General features: G+C 42.2%; 1 protein-coding gene across 1 annotated transcript in view; it reads right to left on the bottom strand.

The window, feature by feature from the left end:
• Nucleotides 1–702: 702 nt before the first annotated feature.
• MRPS5 (mitochondrial ribosomal protein S5) overlaps nucleotides 703–22,406 on the bottom strand; it is a 428,043-nt gene continuing 406,339 nt past the window's right edge. Inside the window, exons 10-11 of the mRNA XM_085612093.1 lie at nucleotides 6,681–6,817; nucleotides 703–1,129 (exon numbers count right to left, since the gene is read on the bottom strand). Coding sequence (XP_085468219.1) covers nucleotides 905–1,129; nucleotides 6,681–6,817 — 362 coding nt within the window. The 3' untranslated portion in view covers nucleotides 703–904. The remainder of the gene's footprint in view (nucleotides 1,130–6,680; nucleotides 6,818–22,406) is intronic.

Here is a 22,406-nt window from a genome sequence, read left to right as displayed (position 1 = left end):
GTGCACATTTGCATTTCTTTCAGGCCAGCAACACCCTGGTCGAAATGCATGTTTAGCGGTCTGCCTAGCCTAGATTTCCCAGCACAGGAAAGCATTTTAACTAACTGGGCTGTTTTCTTTTAGCAAATGAAGTGCGCGACCCCCTTTCCATGCCTCCACGGCCCCCCTGGGGGTCGCGCCCCACAGATTGAAGACCTCTGTTCTACACCCTCATCCTGAGGTGCTTCCATGTCCATCTGTTCTTGGCTTTGTAATAAATTTACAAAATTGATTTGGGAGTCTGTGATTCTTCAGAGTCATAATTCATTGTAATTGTAATTGTACTGATTGATTGGCTAACAATTTTCCTCCCCTCCACACTTTTATGTAGAGAAAAAGCGATATTGACCTAGGTTTCCAGAGAAAATCTAGAACGTGGAACGTCATCATCAACATCTCATTTAGGGTGCGAAGTGGGTGGTCGATCGAAGCATTGCCATTCCAACTCATAGCCAGTGATAAGCTGCGAAGAAGCACTACAGTGGACGGCAATAAGGGCAAATATTGACCAACAGCAAATCTTCATGCAGCGACCACCAGTACTTCACCCTACAGGTAAGTGCCAATATTACAATGCTTATATGTGTTTCTATTTTACTGACATTATAAATAAGAGGACTATACATCAGTTTTAAATGAACAGGCAAATGTAGAATGCATTCATTACATGTGCCAACAAAAGCTGACGAAAGTATTGTTTATTTAATTTACAGACAATATATGATGATATAAAATAGATGACCTACTATGTATTAGCACAGGAATTCCAACAAATCAAACACTGCTGTGACATTTGTTGTACGCTGAAAGGCTTTTCCTATTTATCAGGTTTATTTTAAATCTTGTGCAACAATTAGACACCTGTTTACCACACTGTTCTTTTGACATTTGCCCAGACTGAACGCTTCATTCCCTGAGCAGCCTTTACATCATTCCAATCTAGCTTGGTGTCCGGAACTTCATCTTCGGGCTCCCCATCTTTGCGGACCAGTCCAGCAGGTGAGGCTACAACAAGGGGCAAGGGTCCACATTCGTCACGAAACTCTACAACGTGAAGTTGTTTCTTTTGTGCCAGTTCTTGATGAGTTTCCTGTTTGAAAACAGGAAGCAAAACAAATTGGTGCCTTGCTCTCATTGCAAATTTTACTAAAAACATTTTTTTCAAAGAACCACATATTAGTATTATGAGAATCACTGTAAAAATAAATTTAGTATACCATTTACAAATATGTAAAAGAGTGTTAAATTGCATCCCGAGCTAAATAAGCACCAGTCTGGCACGTTATGTGTCTTTGAACTAACCTACCACATACAACTCACAGCCTGATACAACACACAGTGCCTAACACCCTCTTATAGTGGATATTTAGACTATAAACCCACAAACACAGGAAGGTAATTACATATATCAATTTTATGATTGTGAACACTTTGTAAATATATACCTTGCTTTCAATCAGTGGCCACACCATAAATTTTAAAATATGTAATCAACTCAGACAGCAGCAAGTTTGTGGTATCTCAGTTACATCTTACAAACGTTCTAGTTAGAATGTGGAGAAGCTTTATGTTCCGGGAACTTTGCAGTTGGGAGTTAGGAATAGGACAGTTGGAGATCAGATTGCGGCGTGGTGCCTGAGGCATTATTTCTAGAAGACACTTGAATAAAGACTGTTGAAAATATCCATTGGTTCAGTGTACCTTTCCCCCGTGGAGGATCTGTGCCTCACCACCTTCATCATTGTTGTAACACCCAGGTAGAATACAAAGTAGTGGTGAAAGATGACTGGGAATACAATGAACTTCAGTGTGGAGAGATAGTTCTACAGGAGCAAGCTGGGAGTAAGAATGGGCCAATAGACAATGTACAAGTCAATGGGCTTACTTACTTGTGAGTAGATTGTTTTACAAGCAACATCTAAATGCCAAGGTCAATTTATACAAACCAGATATTAAACTTGGTCATTTGGAATACAAAGATCGCATCACAGCAGGAAAGATTTAGGTATCCTGCAAGAGTGACAGCATTATCAGCTAAGTTCACCAAAGAGACACTGGTTTGATGTTAGACCAGGACAGTATGCCTCCTGTTTTTTTTAGAAATACAGCAGCAGTGCCTGTTAATTCTGTTCAAGAGAGAGAACAAAGAGAATTTGTTTCTAAAATACATAACGATTTTGCAGATGTATTTTGTGATAAACTAGGATGCTTGTCAGATTATTCCCACAAAATAGTGTTGAAAGCGAGTGCCATTCCAGTTGCCTCTATAGTATGAGGAATACCCTTTGCTTTGAAGCAAGCAATGGTGGTGGAATTGGAGAGGCTAAAAAAGGAAGGGATCATTGAGTAAGTGAAGGCCACTGAGTGTATTGCTCCAGTTGTTTTGGCAATCAAAGCATCTTCGGAGGTAAGAGTATGTTTGGCTACCTGAACACAACCAAGAGAGTGTGAGAGGTAATCAGGCCTTAACATACCCTCCCTTCAAAGTTAACTAAACCCACACAATGAATGCAAAAGCCTAAGAGAGATATATACTCCTTATGAATATTTTTCCATAAAGAGTTTTGTTTTTTTAAATATGTCTCCCACAGATACCGCCAGTGAATCCTTCGCCCTCTGAAGTTCCATGGGATTACTAGATGGTTTCGTAAACACGGTTAATATGTTTTATATTTGTTTGATTTGAGCATATTGAGCAACAGCATCATTAGGTTCTGAAGAAAGCTCCAACACCGTTTGTCACAGGCTGAAACATGTTGACCTCTGTGGCACATGAGCAGGTTTAATACTCCTGCTGCACCATGCTGTTTTTAACCTTTGCCCAGGGTCACCCTATTAAAGTTTTTTGCGGACCCTGTAGTTAGTTTTAAATCACTTTTTTTCACCTGCTCTGTTGCCTTCATCACCCCAGGCTCCACATTTGTGTATTTAGTATATACCTCTCTTCGTTCGCAAACATCCCTGAGCTCCTCCCTCTCAGTGAGGGGGCTGTAGCCTGTATCCTGACTAGGCTTCACAGTACGAGGAGGTTTCCCAGTGATGAAGCATGCCACCTTTCGGTGGGTGAGGGAAACCATCCCATAAAAGGGACGCTCCAGGTTTAATGGTTTAATGTACAACTAGGCAATTGATACCTGTAGACCCAAGGATTCCTTTCTGTGTTTTGGTTCAATTGTTTTAGTCAGAAATGGAAAACTTTGCCTCAAAGAAGCATCAACCATAAAAGTGTTCTCTCTAAAACCCAGAGACCAATGGTTTGGTGAAAAGGTTTAATAGGGTTCTAAAATAATATATTTATTTGCCAGCCTACATGGTAAGGACTGGAGGGAGTACATTTTGTTAAGGGTGGAAGTATATCGCTTGACTCCGCATTCTGTAACTGGCAGAGTGTCTTTTGAAACTTTCCGAGGTAGAAAACCTAATTCTCTGATTTGTCCTCCTTGGATGAACACACTAAATACTGGCTCTTCTGATGTCTCTCATGGCTGGCAAGCTAAACACCAGGAAATGATAAGTGAAAGGAGCAAACTTTTTGATAGTCGACATTCTGTACGCTACACCAAAGCTGTTGTTGGAAACATAGTGAAGGCAAAAAATCCACAAGGACTTCTTAATTTATCAAAATTTCCCACACCTGAAATTAGTTAAATTGTCTCAGAATGCTGTGAAACTGGAAGACAGTCACATCTGGAATTCAGTGAGGGTAACTGTGGTGGATCGTGATGCTTATGAAACCTTGAGGATAAAAATCTTCACACAGAAAGTAAGGGTTTGGTAAGAAGAAGCAAGAAAAGGTGGCAACCACCAAGATGCATTCAAGTTTATGTATGTAATATTTGATTCTTTTAATTCAGAGTAACATTTTAGTTGCAAACATTGTCTAAAGATATATCGGTTATACTTTGTGTTATATAACGGGGAGGTGTGTGGTATCTCAGTTGCATCTTACAAATGATCTTGTTGGAATATGGACAAGCTGTGTGCTCTAAGAGCATTGTGGTTGGGAGCTGAGAATTTAACAACTGGCGATCAGGTTGCTGTGTAGTGGTTGAGGAGTTATTTCTGGAATATACTTGAATAAAGGCTGTTGGAAATATCCATTGGTTCAGTGTTTTTCTTCACAGAGATCCTGTGCCCACATGTACAATGCAGAGCACATTTTCAGAAAACATCTAGAGAAACAGTTGAAATAACTGGAGAATGTGCAAGGAAGGGTTGTGGTTGATGTGACATACATCTTCGTTCATAACAAATTCTATCCAAGTACAGTCAATTGCAGAATCCGTTTTCTAAGTAATACGTTTTCTACTCACGATTTCAAAGCATGTTTCTTTTTGTTATAATACTCTTCCTTTTTGGCAAAATGCTCAAACTACCATAAAACAAATGCCCCAGTCAGCAAATTTAAGACTAGTGACTGATGAGTTAACGACCCTCTAATTTTCTCTTCCAACCGTGTGCCGATGTATTGAAAATCCTTTGCTTGTGTGTCAAAATGCAGCAGTGTCAGCGGTCCATCAAATGTGCATGACATGATGATAATGTTCAATAATGATAGACATTTGTTAGCCTTCGCAAGGGTTGAGATGGAAAAAACATGAAATCCACTATTTCGATCCACTCTTGAAGCACAGCAATTGTCTTGCCCTGAATTATCAAACTGCTGTAATGAAAGACTTTTGCTGCAACACTGTTTCCCATCATAGTGTACAGCAGAGACAGTACACTTAAAAACATGCACCAAGACTGAACGCACCGGCAAACTAAGCAGCAAAGAGCACATCAAACATGAAAAATATCAGAAAATATCTAAATATAAATCTACAAACTTACCTGGCCCAAACTAAAAGCTGTTCACGTCTGCTGATGGAGCAAGGTTTCATATAAAAAGAAACCTGCTCGTATTCAAACCTCTCGAATAACCTTTAACATTGTAATCAACCTGTTCGTAAATACTAATTCTGCACCACATTTTACATTTGTATCTAGGGGAAGCTTTTCTACGTATTCTACTAACCAGTAACCCAAGTGTCTTAAAATGGCTGCCAAAACGCGGGAATTCTTCTGCGCATGCATCTACTACATCTACGTAGTATGATGTTTTCTGTCGCTTGGGGGAAAACTTTGCAGCTGCGCAGTAGCTTTTAAAATGGCTGCTCGAAACCTTCGCACTAAAGCACATGCTGAGCTGAAACTAACCTATGCAAGATTTACTAAACTATTAATGCAAAAAATGTATTAAGTAAATGGGGTTAGAGTAGAAATAAGTGGTATACAGTGAATTCATTTAAGTTTGTATTCTAACTTGTTCTTCTTTGGCTTTATTAATAGTTCATAGTTGGGCCTTGGAGGGTAACCGCGTCTCTGTTTCCTTGTGGCTTCTACGCATGCGCAACGCCTGCTTGTCCTAAAACAAACAAGGTTATTGACTGGCTGCCAAACCCTAAGCCCAGCAAAGACATGGGAAGAACAACTCTTGACCCTACGAAAGGAAGAAGACGCAACATTGTATTACAGACTTATCGATCCACATATGAAATGCTTGTGGGAATAAAGCTTGTGGGTATTAAAATTAAGGGGCGGGGAACTAGACAATAGGCTAAAGTAAAATATTACACTTAGTATGGTGTGATGTCCTCACCCCACTGTTTGGCCCAATCAAATTGCGGGTGAGCATGGAATTGAAACATTTGGGGGTGGATCATACATTTGAATTGGTATAACAGAAGTAAGTTCTAGATAGTGAGATGCTGCCCGATTTTGCTGCAATCTGACTGAAGAATCCAACAGTAGGGAAATTTGTGGAACAACCGAGGAGGCACATCTAGGAAGGGGTCCGGACGAGCCGGAGAGAGTAGCATCAGAGAGGGGTGAAACGCTGGCGTTACACTGGAAGAGGTCACCTTCCTGGTCCTGTACCGGTCCTGAATCCTTGACACTCTGATGTTGGGGTCCTCACACCATTCTAGGTAAATATAACTGTAGGGTTAATGCTTTGTGTCTGTTCTCTATTCTTTCTCTCCTCATTTACTGTCATTGCAAGAATTTAATTGATGCAAACTGATTATAAGCTAACTGTACTATTTTTCCTGATTGAGAATTCTGGCATATCTATGTGTATTCTGATGTGACTCACAAAATTAATAATTCAGATCAACTTTAAAAACTGCTCTGAGTCTGTGGTTCTTTGAATATAGGATAATGTATTATTGTATTTCCTCCCTATTCTAATCTACTACTAGATCTTTCAAATGTGCATTTACTCAGCAGACAGGAATGGTAAGAATACTGATGTAAAGTTTTCCTAGGGTAAAACAAAATTGATGGCCAGTAGATATTTGCCAGCTCATTAGGTGTATGAATGTATATGGGCAAAAATGAGTGTTGTGTTTATGAATGTATAGAGCTGGTAAACTCCGCTGCATCACTGCTACAACCTCTAGAATGATGCAGGGTATAGAAGAATACATTTTGACGGGTGCAGCACGTACTCTTTTCTGTTTCACCCATTATTAATTAAAGTGGCTCTACATCAAAGCATATGAAGTCTTGTCATGCTCATCTATCATTAGTTTCGCATGCCTAATCAAAATTGTTAACATGCAATGTTGTCCAATGTTTTCATTAAAAAAAAAAAATACCTGCGTGGTTAATCCAAGAAAAAGCGCTCTGGTGAGGTTGAGCATGTTGATTGATCCAGAAACCTTCGCATACATATCGGTAATGCCAATCAACTTGCAGATAGTAATAATGGCTCGGTGGCAATGAAGACCATAACCTGAAAGAGAGAAAGCGTTTTTCTAAAATTTATCAAGACAATTTGGAAAGCAAACAGTCTTAAAAAAGAGAACCCAACTGTGTCTGACAGGTACATTTTATCATATGGCCACACTAAAGCTTACAGTGCTCTCTCCTCAGCAAATCTAGCTTAAAATAGTTACTAATTGTCGTTTTTTACACAAAACTAATTTATAAATGGAACATTTACAATTTTATTTAGACTTTAAGCAAAAGTTATGTTTTACTAGCAAGGAAAATACGTACAAGTTTTTTCTGTGCTTTACAATTGATTAATCTTTTTAAAACCTAACCAGGAGTAAGACACAAATATTTTGGATCAAGTATTTCTACTGATCTATGTATCTGATAAGTATTCTCTTCGGCAGGGGCATAGCCATATCTCCAATATGTATATATACACGCGAGTATGCAACGTGCACGTATGTAGGTGGCATAATGCACAACCTACATCCTGGGGTGGTTTACAGTGGTCATTGCAGAAAAGAGAGGGAGGGTATACAGCATCAAAGATGGAGAATAAGGTGTGGTGAAGAGTGCTGGGGTGAGTGTAAGAGGGAGGGCTAGGCAGAGAAGGGAGTGGCAGAGCAGCAAGAGGCAGAGAGGTTAGTCAATGTCAGTATACCCTGATTAAAACATAACTTAACATTCTGCATTTATAGAGCACTTGTTCACCCCAGAACAGCATTTTGTCATTTAATAAGTAGCTGTTTATTGTTATCCAATGCCTTTATACTCATCGTAAAGAACTCAGAGCCACCGTTTGAGGTAATAACCCATTTATGGGACTAAGTAAAAGTTAAGGTAGTATTTTTTTTTTTTTTAAAGTCATAGTCAACCAAAATGAGTAATGCCTGGAAAAGATAAATGACCCTGGGCAATACTCTGCTTTTAAAGGCATAGTCCCCTCCACCAAGAAAGAATGTTTCGGTTCCATCTCACTAGGTCAAGCCTTGTAATTATGAGTAATCGAAGAAAGTGGACTTTGCACAGGTCATGTATTCACGTGGTCATTTTAATACTCAAATATGTAATCAAGTCGGCAGTCCAATTAAAAGGGGTAGTGGCCTGAAATCACTGAAAAGTATCACCGCAAAGGCCGCATTAATAACCTCAGATGTGCCCAAATTGATCAGACACTTCGCTATTTGTTCAAAGTGATGTAATTTTCAGCATAAGGACAGAAAGCGAAGATTTCAAATCACTCAATGTCAATATCGTGAGTGAAAAAAGACAATTTATGCTTTTCCCAACCAAAGCTTATCCCCCAATCTCAGGAACGACACTTGCGTTTAGTCTCATTGGGGCTTCTAAACGTAATGCTAAAAGCAGGGGGGCGAAATGAAACCCTGTTGCATTCCCCAGTGAAGATTTTATGGGAAGGATGACCCAAAGCCAATCAGATTTATTCCGCAAATAAGTCTGCATAATTTACCAAGCTCCACCTGATAACATCATGGAAAGGGCATACTCAGTGCAGCACCTTCTAAAAGAAAATCAAATCCATTCTATCAGAGGCTTTATAGATATCCAAGGGCTCCAAGCACATCAGGGTCTTCAACCATACCTATTTTGTCTACAGGGACAGCCAGGAAAATATATTCATAACAACAGCACAATTGACAGACTTTCTGTTAACCCCAGACTAGTGATGTCTTCGAAGTTGAAAGGAGCTATCCCATGTCAGCCCTCTCATTCAGTACAAGCCACGGACGCACCAACAGCATCCCAGGCATGATATTCAACCAGTAGGACTTTTGTTTAAGGCACAATAACACCATTTTCTGTAGCCAATCAGTGCAGCTGGCCGTGGTAATATGGGAATTGTTTTTTCAAAGAACCTGATTGTCCATTCAATCTCCAGCTTTCTACGTTCTGTCTCTAGTTTATGTGTAACCAACCTGTGGACACAATGTAAAGAAGTGATATGATCTTACCCCAGAGAACCGTTTTTTAAGTGTCCCAAAAAGTGGACTGAAGTCCTCAGATCTTCTGTTAAGTGCAAAATAATCCGCAATTACGGTGCAAATCTTTTCCCTAAACACTGGATCTTGGTAAAGGCTTGGCTGCAACTCTTTTTCTTGCCTAGTGAGGGAGCCATCAGCTGATGAGGCTGACATCAAGGTATGGGGAGAGAACATTATCAGGTACGGATAAGTCAGCCATCGAAGATCAAAGGACTGCTCAAAAAGATATAGTCAACTGTACAGTTGAACGGGCATGCAAAAAGAATCAACGTCTCTAATGTCAGATATCCAAGTTTCACAGAGCTTTTGGAATCCACCTTTGGTAATGAAGTATATCCCCTGGACTTATCTAGATTCCCAACCCAACCCAGATTAAAGTCACCTGTGAGAATAATACTACAGAAATCAAAGTGGACATGGTCCATAAGAATGGGGGAGCAATTCTTCATGGCATGTGTTGGGGGCTATAGAGTGGGATAACATTTCTTCATCAACATTAATGCCACATGATCCATGACAAACCTACACTCCTCAACTTGACAACTGACATCGAGAGGTTGGTATTCTTATGGAAAAGGTTGGCCACCGCATTGCGCTCAAGAAGAAGAATAGAAGGGGGAGTAATCAGTGTTGTGTATCTAGCATGAGAGGTGTATCTCCTGGAGATATAGGACAACTACCTTCAGATCTATGAGGTGGTTCTAGATCTTCACCCTCTTGTCCAGTGGCGTAACAATAGCCCCCGTGGTGTGGAGGGGGCCCAAGCTGCAGGGGGCTGCTCTGGCACTGTTCATGGGAGGCTGACCCCCATAGCTCCTGCCTGGGTCTGAGCATGGGGTGCCCCCTCAATGGTCTTTAAGGGGGGCCCTCAAGTTTCGTTACACCACTAAACTTGCCCAGGGAGTCCAACCCTTGATGTTCAATGTGACTGTCTCAACCATGACCTCCAATTGGACCTGAAGATCTGTGTAGTAGAAACTACTGCATGAGTATGTCAGCAGCCGCCAACACTAATTAAACATATCTGTCATTGTAAAGAGAAGAACCATATGAAGTAAATCCAATCTATAACCCACATACTAAAAATGAAAAGTTGGCCGCTGAAACGCGTTACATCAGAGTAATTTTCTCAGAGGTCATTGTGAAGTGCAACTAGCTGGTGCATGTGCAACCTCAAATAATCAAGCATTTAATAACCTGCTGCCAAGGCCAATAATGGTAGTTAAAGGCCCTGACCTTGTGGCTAAGGGGTGTATGAAGGGTGAGGGCCTTTAACAACAACTAGTGCACCAGGCACAGGGGCTATAGAACTGCTAGAACATTCCACCCATTGGGGGTAGAATGGCTAAATAAAGGGAGTGACAGAAATCTAAACACTGGACTGTTGTGGAGCAGCAGGCCGGCACCAGCCATTATTGGCTCTCAGCCATTCCATTGTCTTCAATGAATCTCCCATGATTCGGATATTCTAATATTTGGTATATAATGACTTAAAGAAAACAACCTGCCGAAGTCACGATGTTTAAGTTTATTAGGAGAATATTCACTGTAGATTATATTGCATCTCTTATATGGAGGAGCTGGCTGCAGCGTTAGGGACCTAATGGTAAGATTCAATCACAGAGCATGAATCGTATCAAAGGCGTAAGAATTTATTATTATATTGTCTGGATACCACTCGGGAGGCAGCAACACCCATCATTAACTACCTTACGGTAATTCACTTAAAATGTGGTGAGTAAATGTGGCTCTCTCATCTATATATCTCTAGCAGCTTATACAAAACACTATCAAATAGGGTAAAATAAGCCTTTCAAACTAAACTAAGCATAGAGTGTGATTGATAAAAAAAAGTCATTTAAAGAAGTTGATCACAAAGCAGGGAATTTGGTACATGTTGAACAGATTCGCAAGGCCTGCAGATTGCAAGGTGCCCTCTGGTAGGGTACTGGGTGTGTGGTAACTGAGATGGCGATCCATGTGTATTATGCAGTTTACAGGTACCAATACCAGTAAGATGGTTTGATTGGGGAATGAACCTGCAGCATATCTCTGTGTAGCATGGAAGCTGCATTTTCCAATGACCGCAATATTCCTAAGAGGGTGAACACGCCTGATGCACATGCCTCTTGATAACTCAAAGACCACACTTTACTATCGCAGACAATGTGCTCACATTGTTAATGTGCCTCCTGCACGATCTCTCTTTTTCTTTCCAGGTGACATACTAGCTCTGTGGGATATCTTTGAGTTCTGAAGCAGGGTGGGTGTAGTTTTGGGGGGAGGAGTATGAGGGTGCAGAGGGGTAATGCACATGTTGCATGAATCTGCCTTCCACAGACAAGTCACAAGTTCCAACACAAGTGACACAGCTTAATGGTTATACCTGCTTCGGCAAGTTAGCCTTCGTGTGTAACAGTGAAAACATTATTTGACTATCAGGATCTACCATACTAGAATAAAGGTATGGAAAGAGCAGTTAATTACCTTTGGTAATCATCTTTCTGGTGGGTACTCTAATTACAGATTCCCCACCACTTGAATATCGCACCATTCTGGATCTGGAAACTTTACAACGGCTATCCCTTGTTAGTAGGAGGTGCCAGCTCCATCTTGGAGTGATGTTAGGAGAACCATAACGCGTCCACTCGGACTAACCAATGTCAGTTACCATCCTTTTTATTTCCATCCCATTGGAGGAAGAGATGAGGAAAAGAAAGCCTTTATCGATACTGGAACCTTTTAATGTCACTTATGACCATCTTTCGTTGTATACATGTATTCCTCTGGAAAAGGGCTTGCATGCCCTTGCATCCTGCCTCGCAATTAGAGATGACACCTTATATGAGCATACACAAATGATCTTGGACCTAACACGTCTGACACTAGAGAATAAAATGTTTCTACACAACGACACCTGGTTCAGACAGGCCATAAGAGTTGCTATGGGATCCAAGTTTTCGCACTCGTATGCCAATATATATATGGGCCATTTTGAAAAACATGTGTGGGCTGCTTGCCCTCCTAACACTTCAGAACATATTCTATATTGGGGGTGCTACATCAACAACATTTTCATGATTTTGACAGGCGATGAAAATCAGCTGGACCTACTGCTCACTTATTTGAACAACAATACGTATAATTTACAGTTTACTCGTCAGATAGACACAAAGGAAATAGTTTGTTCTGGATGTAGTCATCTACACAGATGGCAAAAGGATTGCTATACGCCTGTACCGTAAACCCACTACATGCAATTCTATTCTACACGCCTCTTGTGCACATCCTAGAAGTCAAATTACCGCAAAACCCTTGGGTGAAATGACAGGACTAAGATGCAACTGCAGTGATGATAAAACCTTTTTTGAAGAATTAGAACTTCTTCAGGCTCGGTTCACTATGAGGGGATATTCTGACTAATCTCTAGGTCAGGCGAAGACCAAGATTTTGACTTAACAACGCTGGTCGCCACCGGAAAACAAGAAATGTAAAAAACAGAGAACCCAAATACCTCTCCTCACAACAAACAGTACATATATCGAGGACCTTTAGAAAGTCTTGAACAAAAATTGGCACCTGCTCACACTAGACAAGGCAGTTTCGAAGTACATTAGGAGCAAACCCAATATTACGTACAGTAGAGTAATCCCTTTAAGAAACATGGTTTGCCCAGGTTATAACTCAGCTAAAGACCATCATGATCACACCTAGTTACATGACAAGCCGAAATGTACATTATGTAACATTGTCCAGTTTGCTGACAATAGAACTAGTTTCTATTACAACACACCAGTAGGGCACTACATATAACAGTTCATTAACTAACACCAAATATGTCATTTATTGCCTGATGTATCACTGTAGTCTTATCTATGTAGGCAGCCCTGTCAGACCTCTCAAGGTAAGAATCCAAGAATACATTAGAGAAATAAAAAACAACAATCCTAACTATCCATTTGCAGCACATTTCAACACCGCCAATTCAACAACAGAACTCATTAACATTAAGATTCAAGGTATAGCACAGGTGGATATCAACCCTTGATGGAGTGATAGAAAATTGGTTCTGAAGAGGATGGAAACTAAATAGCTAACTAGGTTGCGAGCAGTTCATAAGGGTTTGAATGTAGACAGAGAATTATATGCCATCCTTACAGAATGAAAAAAACAATCTGCATTGCTCTATGTATGTCACAAATAATATACTGTTGACAAGTGCCCAGACCTGTTTTTCAACATCTCATTATTTGTATGTTCTGCCTACTACGCTTAACACTGTGTATCTGGCCCGTAGTTGCTCAACAAACTGTCTCAAAATGTGTAATTTGTTTAGGTACTAAATATTGGGAATGACGTAACGATTCACCCACTTACGTGCGTGATTTTACCAGAGTGCAATGAGACCTCACTACAATGTATATATATATACCATATTGTATATTGCTGTCACACGGCTATATGTTCTCATAAATTATCTCATGTAAACATAACACATGGCATATTATAATTTTCACCATGTTTCTTTTATATCATAACGCATACGCCTGTCCCTTCACTATGGAATATTCAGCATAAATTGCTTTCATATTTCTTCTGTTATACATCTTCTCTATGTCTTAACTATATGTCCTTTGCACATGTACATTGATAAAGATCCCAACTGATGGATCGGTTTCTGACATTTCTGTGATATATGTTGAATGTTTCGAGGTGAGACTGCCTTTTAAATATGGCCGCCACACTCCCACTCTCGAACATAGGAATTTTACCTCATTTCTTTTCAATTCACAAAACCTTTTTGCCCTTGTTTCTATTAAGATGGGGCTTTAATATAGAACACTTCATTCAGTAGGAACCACTCTGTAATTGTTTTATTACATATTTTTGACTATTTTGAACCTCAACCCAATTCCAACTTACTTACTAGGGACTTACAAACATGTAGCCAAAATTTGAAAGGGCCTACTGGCACAATTAACTTCCATGTCCTTTCTATATGTAAGAAGAATCTTGTGTGCAAATATTTAGGACTGCGTCTAGCATATTGGGCTTTCATCCGGCAAACACTAGGAGGAGCTGAGCCACACCAGGACCCCGCTCATCGGTCCATTCATTGACTCACAGGTATGTCAATAGATCCCCCGTTTATGAGACAAGACAAATCTCTTTTTTTCATTAGAGAGCAACGTAGAGGGGATCCTCCGAAAAGCTGGGTCATAGCATGGTATTCGACCAAAATCGATTTCACAACTGAGTTTGGTTGGCTTTATATTAATGAACTTATTGCATATGGGCTTGCATACCACTAGCCTTTCTGTAACACGTTTCTCAACCACTTAATATATACTTGGTTTTTAAATTGGTCACAGTGATTAGACACTTTTATATGACAAGTTTATTTGTCACCGAGTCGTAGTTCTCACTTAGTGTCTCTTTGTTTTGCCTCATAGGAGATTACCATGGACCCCTGGCACTTAATGTGTACCTTTTCACTGTGAGTCTTATCAGACATAGTCTTGTTTTTTTTACAAACTAGGTAAGAATGATTTACCATATAGTTATTTGTCAAAGACTAGGACTATTTAAGTATATTTTTTTCCATAGTTCGTCTTATTGAGCACAGAACCGTTAATTTCAATACTCCCTGCTCCCTATAGTATGGGACTTCTCGTTATTACCCTCGCCTTGTGAATACAGGAGTTACTCAATTAGATGTCTATCTACATGTTGTGTAGTCTAGCTTTTATCCCCCGTACTCTGATTAGTTAACTACAAATGTACATTTCCTAGAGATAACTATACCTTCACAATTCATTTTTATAGCTTCTTCTTAACTCTTTGGAACCAGAGGTCAATATAATTCCTGGTTTCACATAAATACAAATTCCTTTAAATACCCTAAAAAGGGTGCGTTTGGCAATTCTTACATGAAACACACTGTGAGTAGGCAGCTACTCTTATGATTACCAGAACATAGTCTCATTTGTCTTTCCTTGGCCTGATTCTTCGTTAGCTGAATTTATTGCCACTACTACTCGCCATCTTCCAATGTATATTCTTCTTGCGAACCCACGGAGACCACCCCACGACTTTTATTACTAGTCTACATCATCTACATGGAAAACGTTGATTACTTGCGTTCTTATAAGGTGGGATCATATCGTGATTTTTTAAGATATGCTGTGTTGGCTTCTTCAGCAGTTTATCTTGTTTTCATTGACTAGACTAAGTTGTTTCCACGAGTTTACCTCTTTTGACTTTCTCAAGTCTTCCCAATCCACCCTACCTTGGTTTTATCTTTCATAAACTCTTTCCGGTATCCCACACAGGCATCTCAATATATGTTTGCTTTCTTTTCACCTCTCTTTCTTCAATTGTATTTACGAAAACATCGCTTTGGATTCTTCTATTGCTGTCCTGATTCATCATCATCTCACTATCTCTAATTTTATTACTGCTGTGATCAATTATTGTCTTATGTTTTTCTTCTTTGTTTTAAATTCTGCAGCCTTGAAAAAGTCACTAAGTGACGAAACACGTGTTGGCTGTTCTTACACAACGAATACAAAGTTGTTTAGCAACTGTATGACAAGAATATCTGTTGGATTATACGTCACAATAAACAACAAGAGTTTCTTACTAGTCCTTACTGCTTGGACCGTGTATCTTTTGCATATAACTATGTTTGAGTGCTTTGGTTTATTTTGTATTGTTTGATTTGACAGACTGGATCCCTTCGGTCTGGCAACGTACAGCTTTGGTAGTAAGGTGCCCAAACCATTATTGCACCACCTATTCGTTCTCCATGTCACTATTTTTCAACAACTCACCCAAATTACATGTCTCCAACGGTGTGCAATATTTAAAACGACTACTAATCACTATGATTTTTATCTTTTAGAATAAGGAGGTTGGTGGGAAACCTGCAGGTAGATACAGTATCCATCAGAGAGATCGTTACTGAAGGTAAGTACCCTTCTTCATTTGATAGATACTTATACCTGCAGAATCCTCACTTGTTGGATAGATTCCAAAACATTACCCCTCTAAAGTGGTGGTCCTAAGAGGTCATTGTTGAGCACCGAGCCTGAAAAATAGCCATCTCTTCTTACCGCTAAATCCAAATAATAATGCTTGCAGAAGATGTAAAAGGACACTTTGATAGCCACATGACAGATCTCACCCACAGAAACATCCCTGGCCAGTGCCGAGGTAGAAGGTTGTACCCTGATGGAATAAGTCCAGATTCCTTTAAGCAGCTCCTTTTTGACAAAAACTGAAGCACATGCTTATACATAGTGTTATCTGTCGTGATTAAGTCCTCTTCTGCTGTATACTCTACAAACAGCTGCTCGTCAAACCTGATCTCCTTGGTGCAATTAATTTAAAAAATAATCTTCCTCATACCTAGAATGAGGGGGAAAAGAAAGGGTAGTGTACTGACTCAGAAGGAAAGGGGTAACTGCCTTCAGAAGGAAAGACACTTTAGTTCTTATAACTAATATGTCTGGGAAGAAGCAGGTCTAAAGCAGAAAGACTTCAGTGCTTTCAACTCTTTGACATGAACTGGCAAGGTAACGGGCCACAAGAAAACTGTTTAAAAAATCAATAACCGGAGCTGGTAACTTTGGAGAGGCTTAAAAGGAGTGCTCATCAAAAAAGTCAAAACAAGGTTCAAGTCCCATTGGGGCATGACAAAAGGAGTTGGTGGAAATATCTGTTAATCCCTTTAAAAATCTGACCATGATCTGGGATATGAACAGGGAAGTTTGGTGTGGAAAGCAGAAAAATGCTGACAAGGCCATATGGTATGTATTCCTTGAGGGTGCCCACTGCGTAGTTATGTTGTTCAGTGGGAGCAAAGCAGGAACTTCTGAGAAGGTGATCCTTCAAGAGATCCACATTCCGCACTGCATAGCAAGCCACAAAACCTATTCCAACTTCCAGAGTGGACAGTGTTGGTGGAGGTTCGACGAGCCAACAATATTCCATCAACCATCTCTGGACGCAGGTGCCCCCACTCAGTCTCCAAGCATGAAAGTGGAATGAGGAAGGCAGAGCGGGAAACACTGGGAGAGGCACAGGAGATCTGCGTTCTACATTTATCTCCGCCAGTACGGAGCAATGAAGATGACTTAGGCCCAAGTCCTGGTGAATCTTTCTCAGAACTTGAGAAATGAAGGGCATAGGGGGAATCCCTCAGTGATGCGGAAAATGCACTATTCAGGCTCTCTAAAGCAGATACTGGATGGCAGAGAACAGTGGTCATTGTCGCGAATTTAAAAGAGATCCACCCACTGGTGCCTTACAGGGAAAATATGAGTTGTACCACCACTGGATGTTGATGCAACTCACATACTGCAAGATGACACAGACTGAGGCGGTCTCCCAAGTATTCAGAGAATCGCCGGATGGTTCGCAATTAGCTAGATCAAAGGCTGGTGTGTCTAAGCTCAGAGTCTTAACGACTCTCGACAGATTGTGAGACTCAACTCCTCCTTACTTGTTGATGTACCCATCACAGACATTTTTCAACCACATCAGGAAAGACTGACTGGAAAGGGAGGAAGGCTTTGAGCACTAGCCGAATTGCCCTCAACAAGCGAATGTGACATCCCTGCTCTTCTAGAGACCAAACGCCTCTGATCTCCAGCTACTCCAGATAAGCACCTCACCTGAAGGTAGATGCATTTGTCACCACCTCAGTTACAGCTGAATAGAGGTGAAGGTCATCCCCAGAGACTGGTGGTCCTCCCTCAACCACCAAACCAGATTTTACGCAGTGCCCCGGGAGATCACAATGGTGTATAACAGATCTCCCTCATGCTGTAAACTCTGCCCGCTGAGTTACAACGTGAGAGCCCTCATGTGCCAGCATGTGTACATGACCAGAAGGATGCAGGAAATCAGTAGACCTAGCAGGCAGAGGACCATCAGGACTCGAACAATAGCTCCATTCCGAAACCTCACAATGATATCCAAATGTCCTGGATTGTCTGAGGAGGTGGTCTTCAAGGCTGAAGAAAGGCATACACCCTTCCTCCAACTGGCCATAGATGCAACTCCAAGGAGAAGCTAAAGCCTCTTTCCAGATGGTGTGGGGGAGTGCGAGAAAGAGGGTTGCTGGGCATGTCTCCCTTTTCCTTTGCCTGAGACCCGGTATAGCTGCAGAAATTGGTTAAGCTGCTGGACAGGTTGGTATGACTGACACTGGCAAAATGTGAATGCTTTGGACATGCTCCATAACTGTCTGCAATCTTGGGCTGGGGATTTAAGTTCCAAAGACTGAATAGTAGCCTTTTACGCCATGAATCTCTCCAAGGCTAAGTCAACTTTGCCCCCAAAAAGTCGAGTCTCAAAGGGCATATTCATAAGACTCACCAGCACTTCACTGGAGTAGCCAGTGAACCTCAGCCTGTGTGCCTCCTCAGGGCTATGGATAAACCCATGGCCCTGGCCACAATGTCCACTGTGTCCAAGCCTACCATGAGGATCTGCCTGTGCAAATGTCCTGGCCATCGCTCACCACCACCTAAAATGGTCCTTTCTGGTGGTCTGATAAACTCGGCACCACCATGTTTGCCATTGCACACACGTTATGAGTATACCTGGTAAAAAGTTATGTGATGTTCGTGGTGTTCATGGACATTAAGGTTAAACCACCGGCAGAGAAAACATTCTTCTCTACCGTTCCCAATTTTTTAGATGTTCTGTCTAGAGAAGCTATAGGAAAAGGTCTTGGATTCTGTTTGATTGAAAAAGATTCCTGCACCAAGCTTTCCAGTGAGGGATGGGTTTCTAGGCCTATAATGCCTATAATGCCCATAATACATGGCCTATAATGCCTTGCAGTCATCCAGTTCACAGCAGGGCCAAAGGTGTGTTTGTCCTAAACCACCTTAAGGGGACCTATCAAGGCTTCATTACATAGAAGCAGCAGATCTGATGCCACTGAAGTGGGTTGTAGGACCTCTGTAAGTATATTGGATCTGGCCTTCACTGAAGGTAGGGTTACATCCAACACTTTACCCGAGCTATGTTGAGGAAGGCAACATAAATTACTTTCAGGGATGTCAGCCTTGAAGTACACTCCACCTTCTTCTCTGTAAAGATATGTCCAGATCACTGGCATGTTGCAATGCTAAATAATTTACAGTGTCCAAAGAGGAAAAAGGTAGCAAATTGTCCTTCACTGCTTTTGTCATCATCATGAGACACCACCTCAGGCATTTGGGTGTGATCTGAGTTGACACCAAAGATATCATAAGTAGTTTGCCAATATCTTTGGTTTGGTATAAGTTCCGATTGGGATTTTTCCCTATGCGCTTGATGTTCAGCTAGTTCTGAGCCTCCTAGACCTACATGAGGAAGTCCTCTGGGGTTGAATGGTGCTGAGGACAAACTAATCAGCGGTGTCCCAAATGGATACCACATCTCTGCTCCCGGCATAGCTCCCAGAATGGCCAGCAGTTCCAGGTAGTTGATGTGGAGACCCTGTTGATGGGGTGCCCACATACCCAGAATGGTCAAAACCTGTAAGTGTGTCCCCCATCTGGTGATGGAAGCATCCGTTGTAATGTTTACTTGTGGAATTGGGTGGAAAAAAGGCACTCCTTGCAACAGGTTATTGTTCAATGAGTACGGCTCCAAATCAAATCATATCTTTACAGTGACCCTCCGCTTGTGACCACTGTGCTGCTAGGCACTCCTATAATGGGCGGAGACTGGAGGTACCCAAAATGAGCGGCATGGATTGGGATGTGAAAGCAGGTGTCGTTCAGCTTGAGGGTGGCCATGAAGTGCCTTGCTGCAGTAGAAGGATGAGATCCTAGAGCGTTACTATTCGAAATGTTCTGGCAGGATGAATTTGTTGAGGGGCCTGAGAATGTGGGCATGAGAGGTGGGTCATTCTTGGGGTTGACAGAGTACAGGCAGTACATGCCTTTGCAGTGGTGGTGGAGCGGCACAGGTGTGCTTGCCCCATAGAGAATGAGTGCCTCAACTTCTTAGTGAAGGAGGCGTTGATGTTCTAGGGAGAGAGTTTGTATGCAAGGAGGAATGTTTGGTGGGGTGGAGGTGAGCTCCAAGTTGTATACCTGGCCTTTGATGGAGAGGACCCAATGGTTTGAGATGGCTTCTGCCCACTGCAGAAAACCTCCCAGCAGTCTTCCCCCAATAAGTGCATAAGTGCATTGTGTTTGGGGAAGGGGGAGGGGCAATGTGAACGAGTAACTGCTTGGCGTTGCGGCGCCCTTGGCGGCACTACTCTTTCCTCTACCCTTTAGTTGTTACCCCTGTGACTTTCCCTAGAATAGCCCAATGAAGGGATTTGCTGGCTCTGCTGCCTATGAAAGGAGGAAGAGGCATCGGGAGAGGTGGATTTGACACCTCCGCGGTACTGGGACCCATTTCCTTTGCGGTCCTTTTTTGAATTTAAGCATCTGGTCAACCTGCGGTCTGAAGAGGTGCTCCCCAACGAAGGGCAGGTTAAGCAGATGCTGCTGTACTTCAGACTTAAAGTCCGAGACACACAACCAGGTGTGGTGGCGAATCAGGACACTTGTGTTAATGATGCGTGCTCCGGTGTCGGCAGCGTTGAAGGCACACCTAATAGAGGTGTCAAATGTTTTTTTATCCTCTGCAACAAGGTCTTGGCCTCTTTGTTATACTGCTCTAGGAGATGCTGGGGGAGTTCTTCTATCTCATCCCAGAGCCCCCTGGTCATACCTTGAGATCAGGCCAACAGAATTGGTAATACGCTAATGTATTTATGATTGAACAGCGACGCGCTTACCTGCCACATCTATCTTTTTGCTCTCTTTGTCAGGTGGTGGTGTATCGCCAGTGTCTTGGGCATTGGTAAGCTTGTGAGCTACCAGGGGATGTGGAGGAAGTTGTCCCCTAATGGATGGAGGGTCAGAAGGTGAGGCTTTGTACTTTTTGTCCATTCTCTGGTTGACTACCCTGCTCTTTGAAGACCTCAGGAGCTAGTATTAACATCCCTTTTAGCATTGCAAAGAAATGCCTGGAGGATCGAGTCTCCACAAGAAAATCTTCCTCATTCTGTGTTTTGTGCATCTCTACTTTGTGATAAGTGGCTGCCCTGTGCAGAACCTCACGTTACGAGGTGGTGTCATCCAGTGGGGATAGCCTGGCTGGATAGAGATCGGGATAAGTGTCCCAAAGGGGGTCCATAGCTTAGTCATCCAACTGATAATCCTGTGACTGTGGATAAATGGGTACATCTTAAGGATTTTGAAGAGAGTCTAGGTGATTCCCTTCCCGCACCCCTCCCACCCCTCAAGGACAGAATGTGCAGAACCCTGTGATGATTCAGAAAGAGGGACAGCAGGTGGTTGAGGTGAAGCAGGGGGCAGGGCATGGAGAAGAAGGCAAAGGAAGAAGGGGGGAAGAAGATGCTGTGATGGACAAGGCAGAGGATGCATGGGACTGGTGTCATGGCAGGGCTCGAAAAATCAGAAAAATGGTACTAGTCCTGCAGGTCTAGTACCTTGAAAACTCTCCTCGACCTAACAGTAACCTACTTGACCTCCGTCTCTGAAAGCTGAGCAAATGTGACAAGATAACAAGATTTAAAGGCATCTTTATTGCTCATTTGCTTTGTGAGCAATAAAAAGGCCTTTAAATCTTGTTATCTTGTCACATTTGCTTCGTTTTCAAAGACAGAGGACAAAAGTTAGTATGTTTTCCTACTCGCCAGAAAGGGCGAGTAGGACCTAAAAATAGCTCGACCTCATTAAATTTACCTCGCAAATGCGAGCGGTCGAGTGGATTTGTCGAGCCCTGCATGGTTATGTCACCTCTTTACTTTGGCTTGTGGCTTAGATGGCAAGTCAAGGGCTTCTTTGAAAGACAACTTCCTTTTAGGGGGCAATGGGAATTAAGGCTTTAGACGGGGCTAAGTGAGGATTCTGCCAGTTTATGGGTGGATTAGGATGTGCTTCTGCCTGCTATCAGGCTCTTACAGTAGTCATTGCAGGACAGGCTTGTAGTTGTCCTTGGAAGCAGTGGGGGACAGAGCCTTGGATACCGGGAGCTTAGGTGCAGAGGTTTGTTTTAAAGCCACTGGAGCAGAGGTGGGTTTCAGTGCAAAAGACGTTTTCAGAGCCGAAAATGGCCTGGTGTGCATTTTCAACACCGATCCAAAGGCGGTGTCCGCACAGAGAGGCAAAGCTTCAAGATATGCTGGGGCGCTGAGGGGTGGTTGGGTGCGGAACCGAAGCTTGTTTTCAGTGCCGACCATGGCCTTCAGGCAGTGGCAGACCAGAAGCTTGCTAATGGGCTTCAGGGCGAGAAGCCCGAACCCCTCGAGGGCAGTGCTCGGCCTCCATTCGAAGCTGGGCTGGTGAAGAAAGGAGAACATTTGTCCTCAAAGCAGATTACTTTTTATCTGGACCCGCACCAACCGAGGGCCTTCCCCCTCAGATTCCTAGCTGGGACATGCCTCAGGAGGGAAGATCTGAGGCTTGGCTGCCAAAGTACCTGGCTGAGGTTCGATTTCAACGTCCCATTTGCTGAAGAAAACGTGGGTGTGGTTCCCTTGCCGCCGCGCCATAGACTGTGAAGCGAGGCATCAAG

Source organism: Triturus cristatus, chromosome 6 (genome assembly GCF_964204655.1).
Source record: "Triturus cristatus chromosome 6, aTriCri1.1, whole genome shotgun sequence".
Taxonomy (NCBI): Eukaryota; Metazoa; Chordata; class Amphibia; order Caudata; family Salamandridae; genus Triturus; species Triturus cristatus.
The sequence above is the reverse complement of the archived record's forward strand: the minus strand, read 5'-3'. Positions and strand labels throughout refer to the sequence as shown.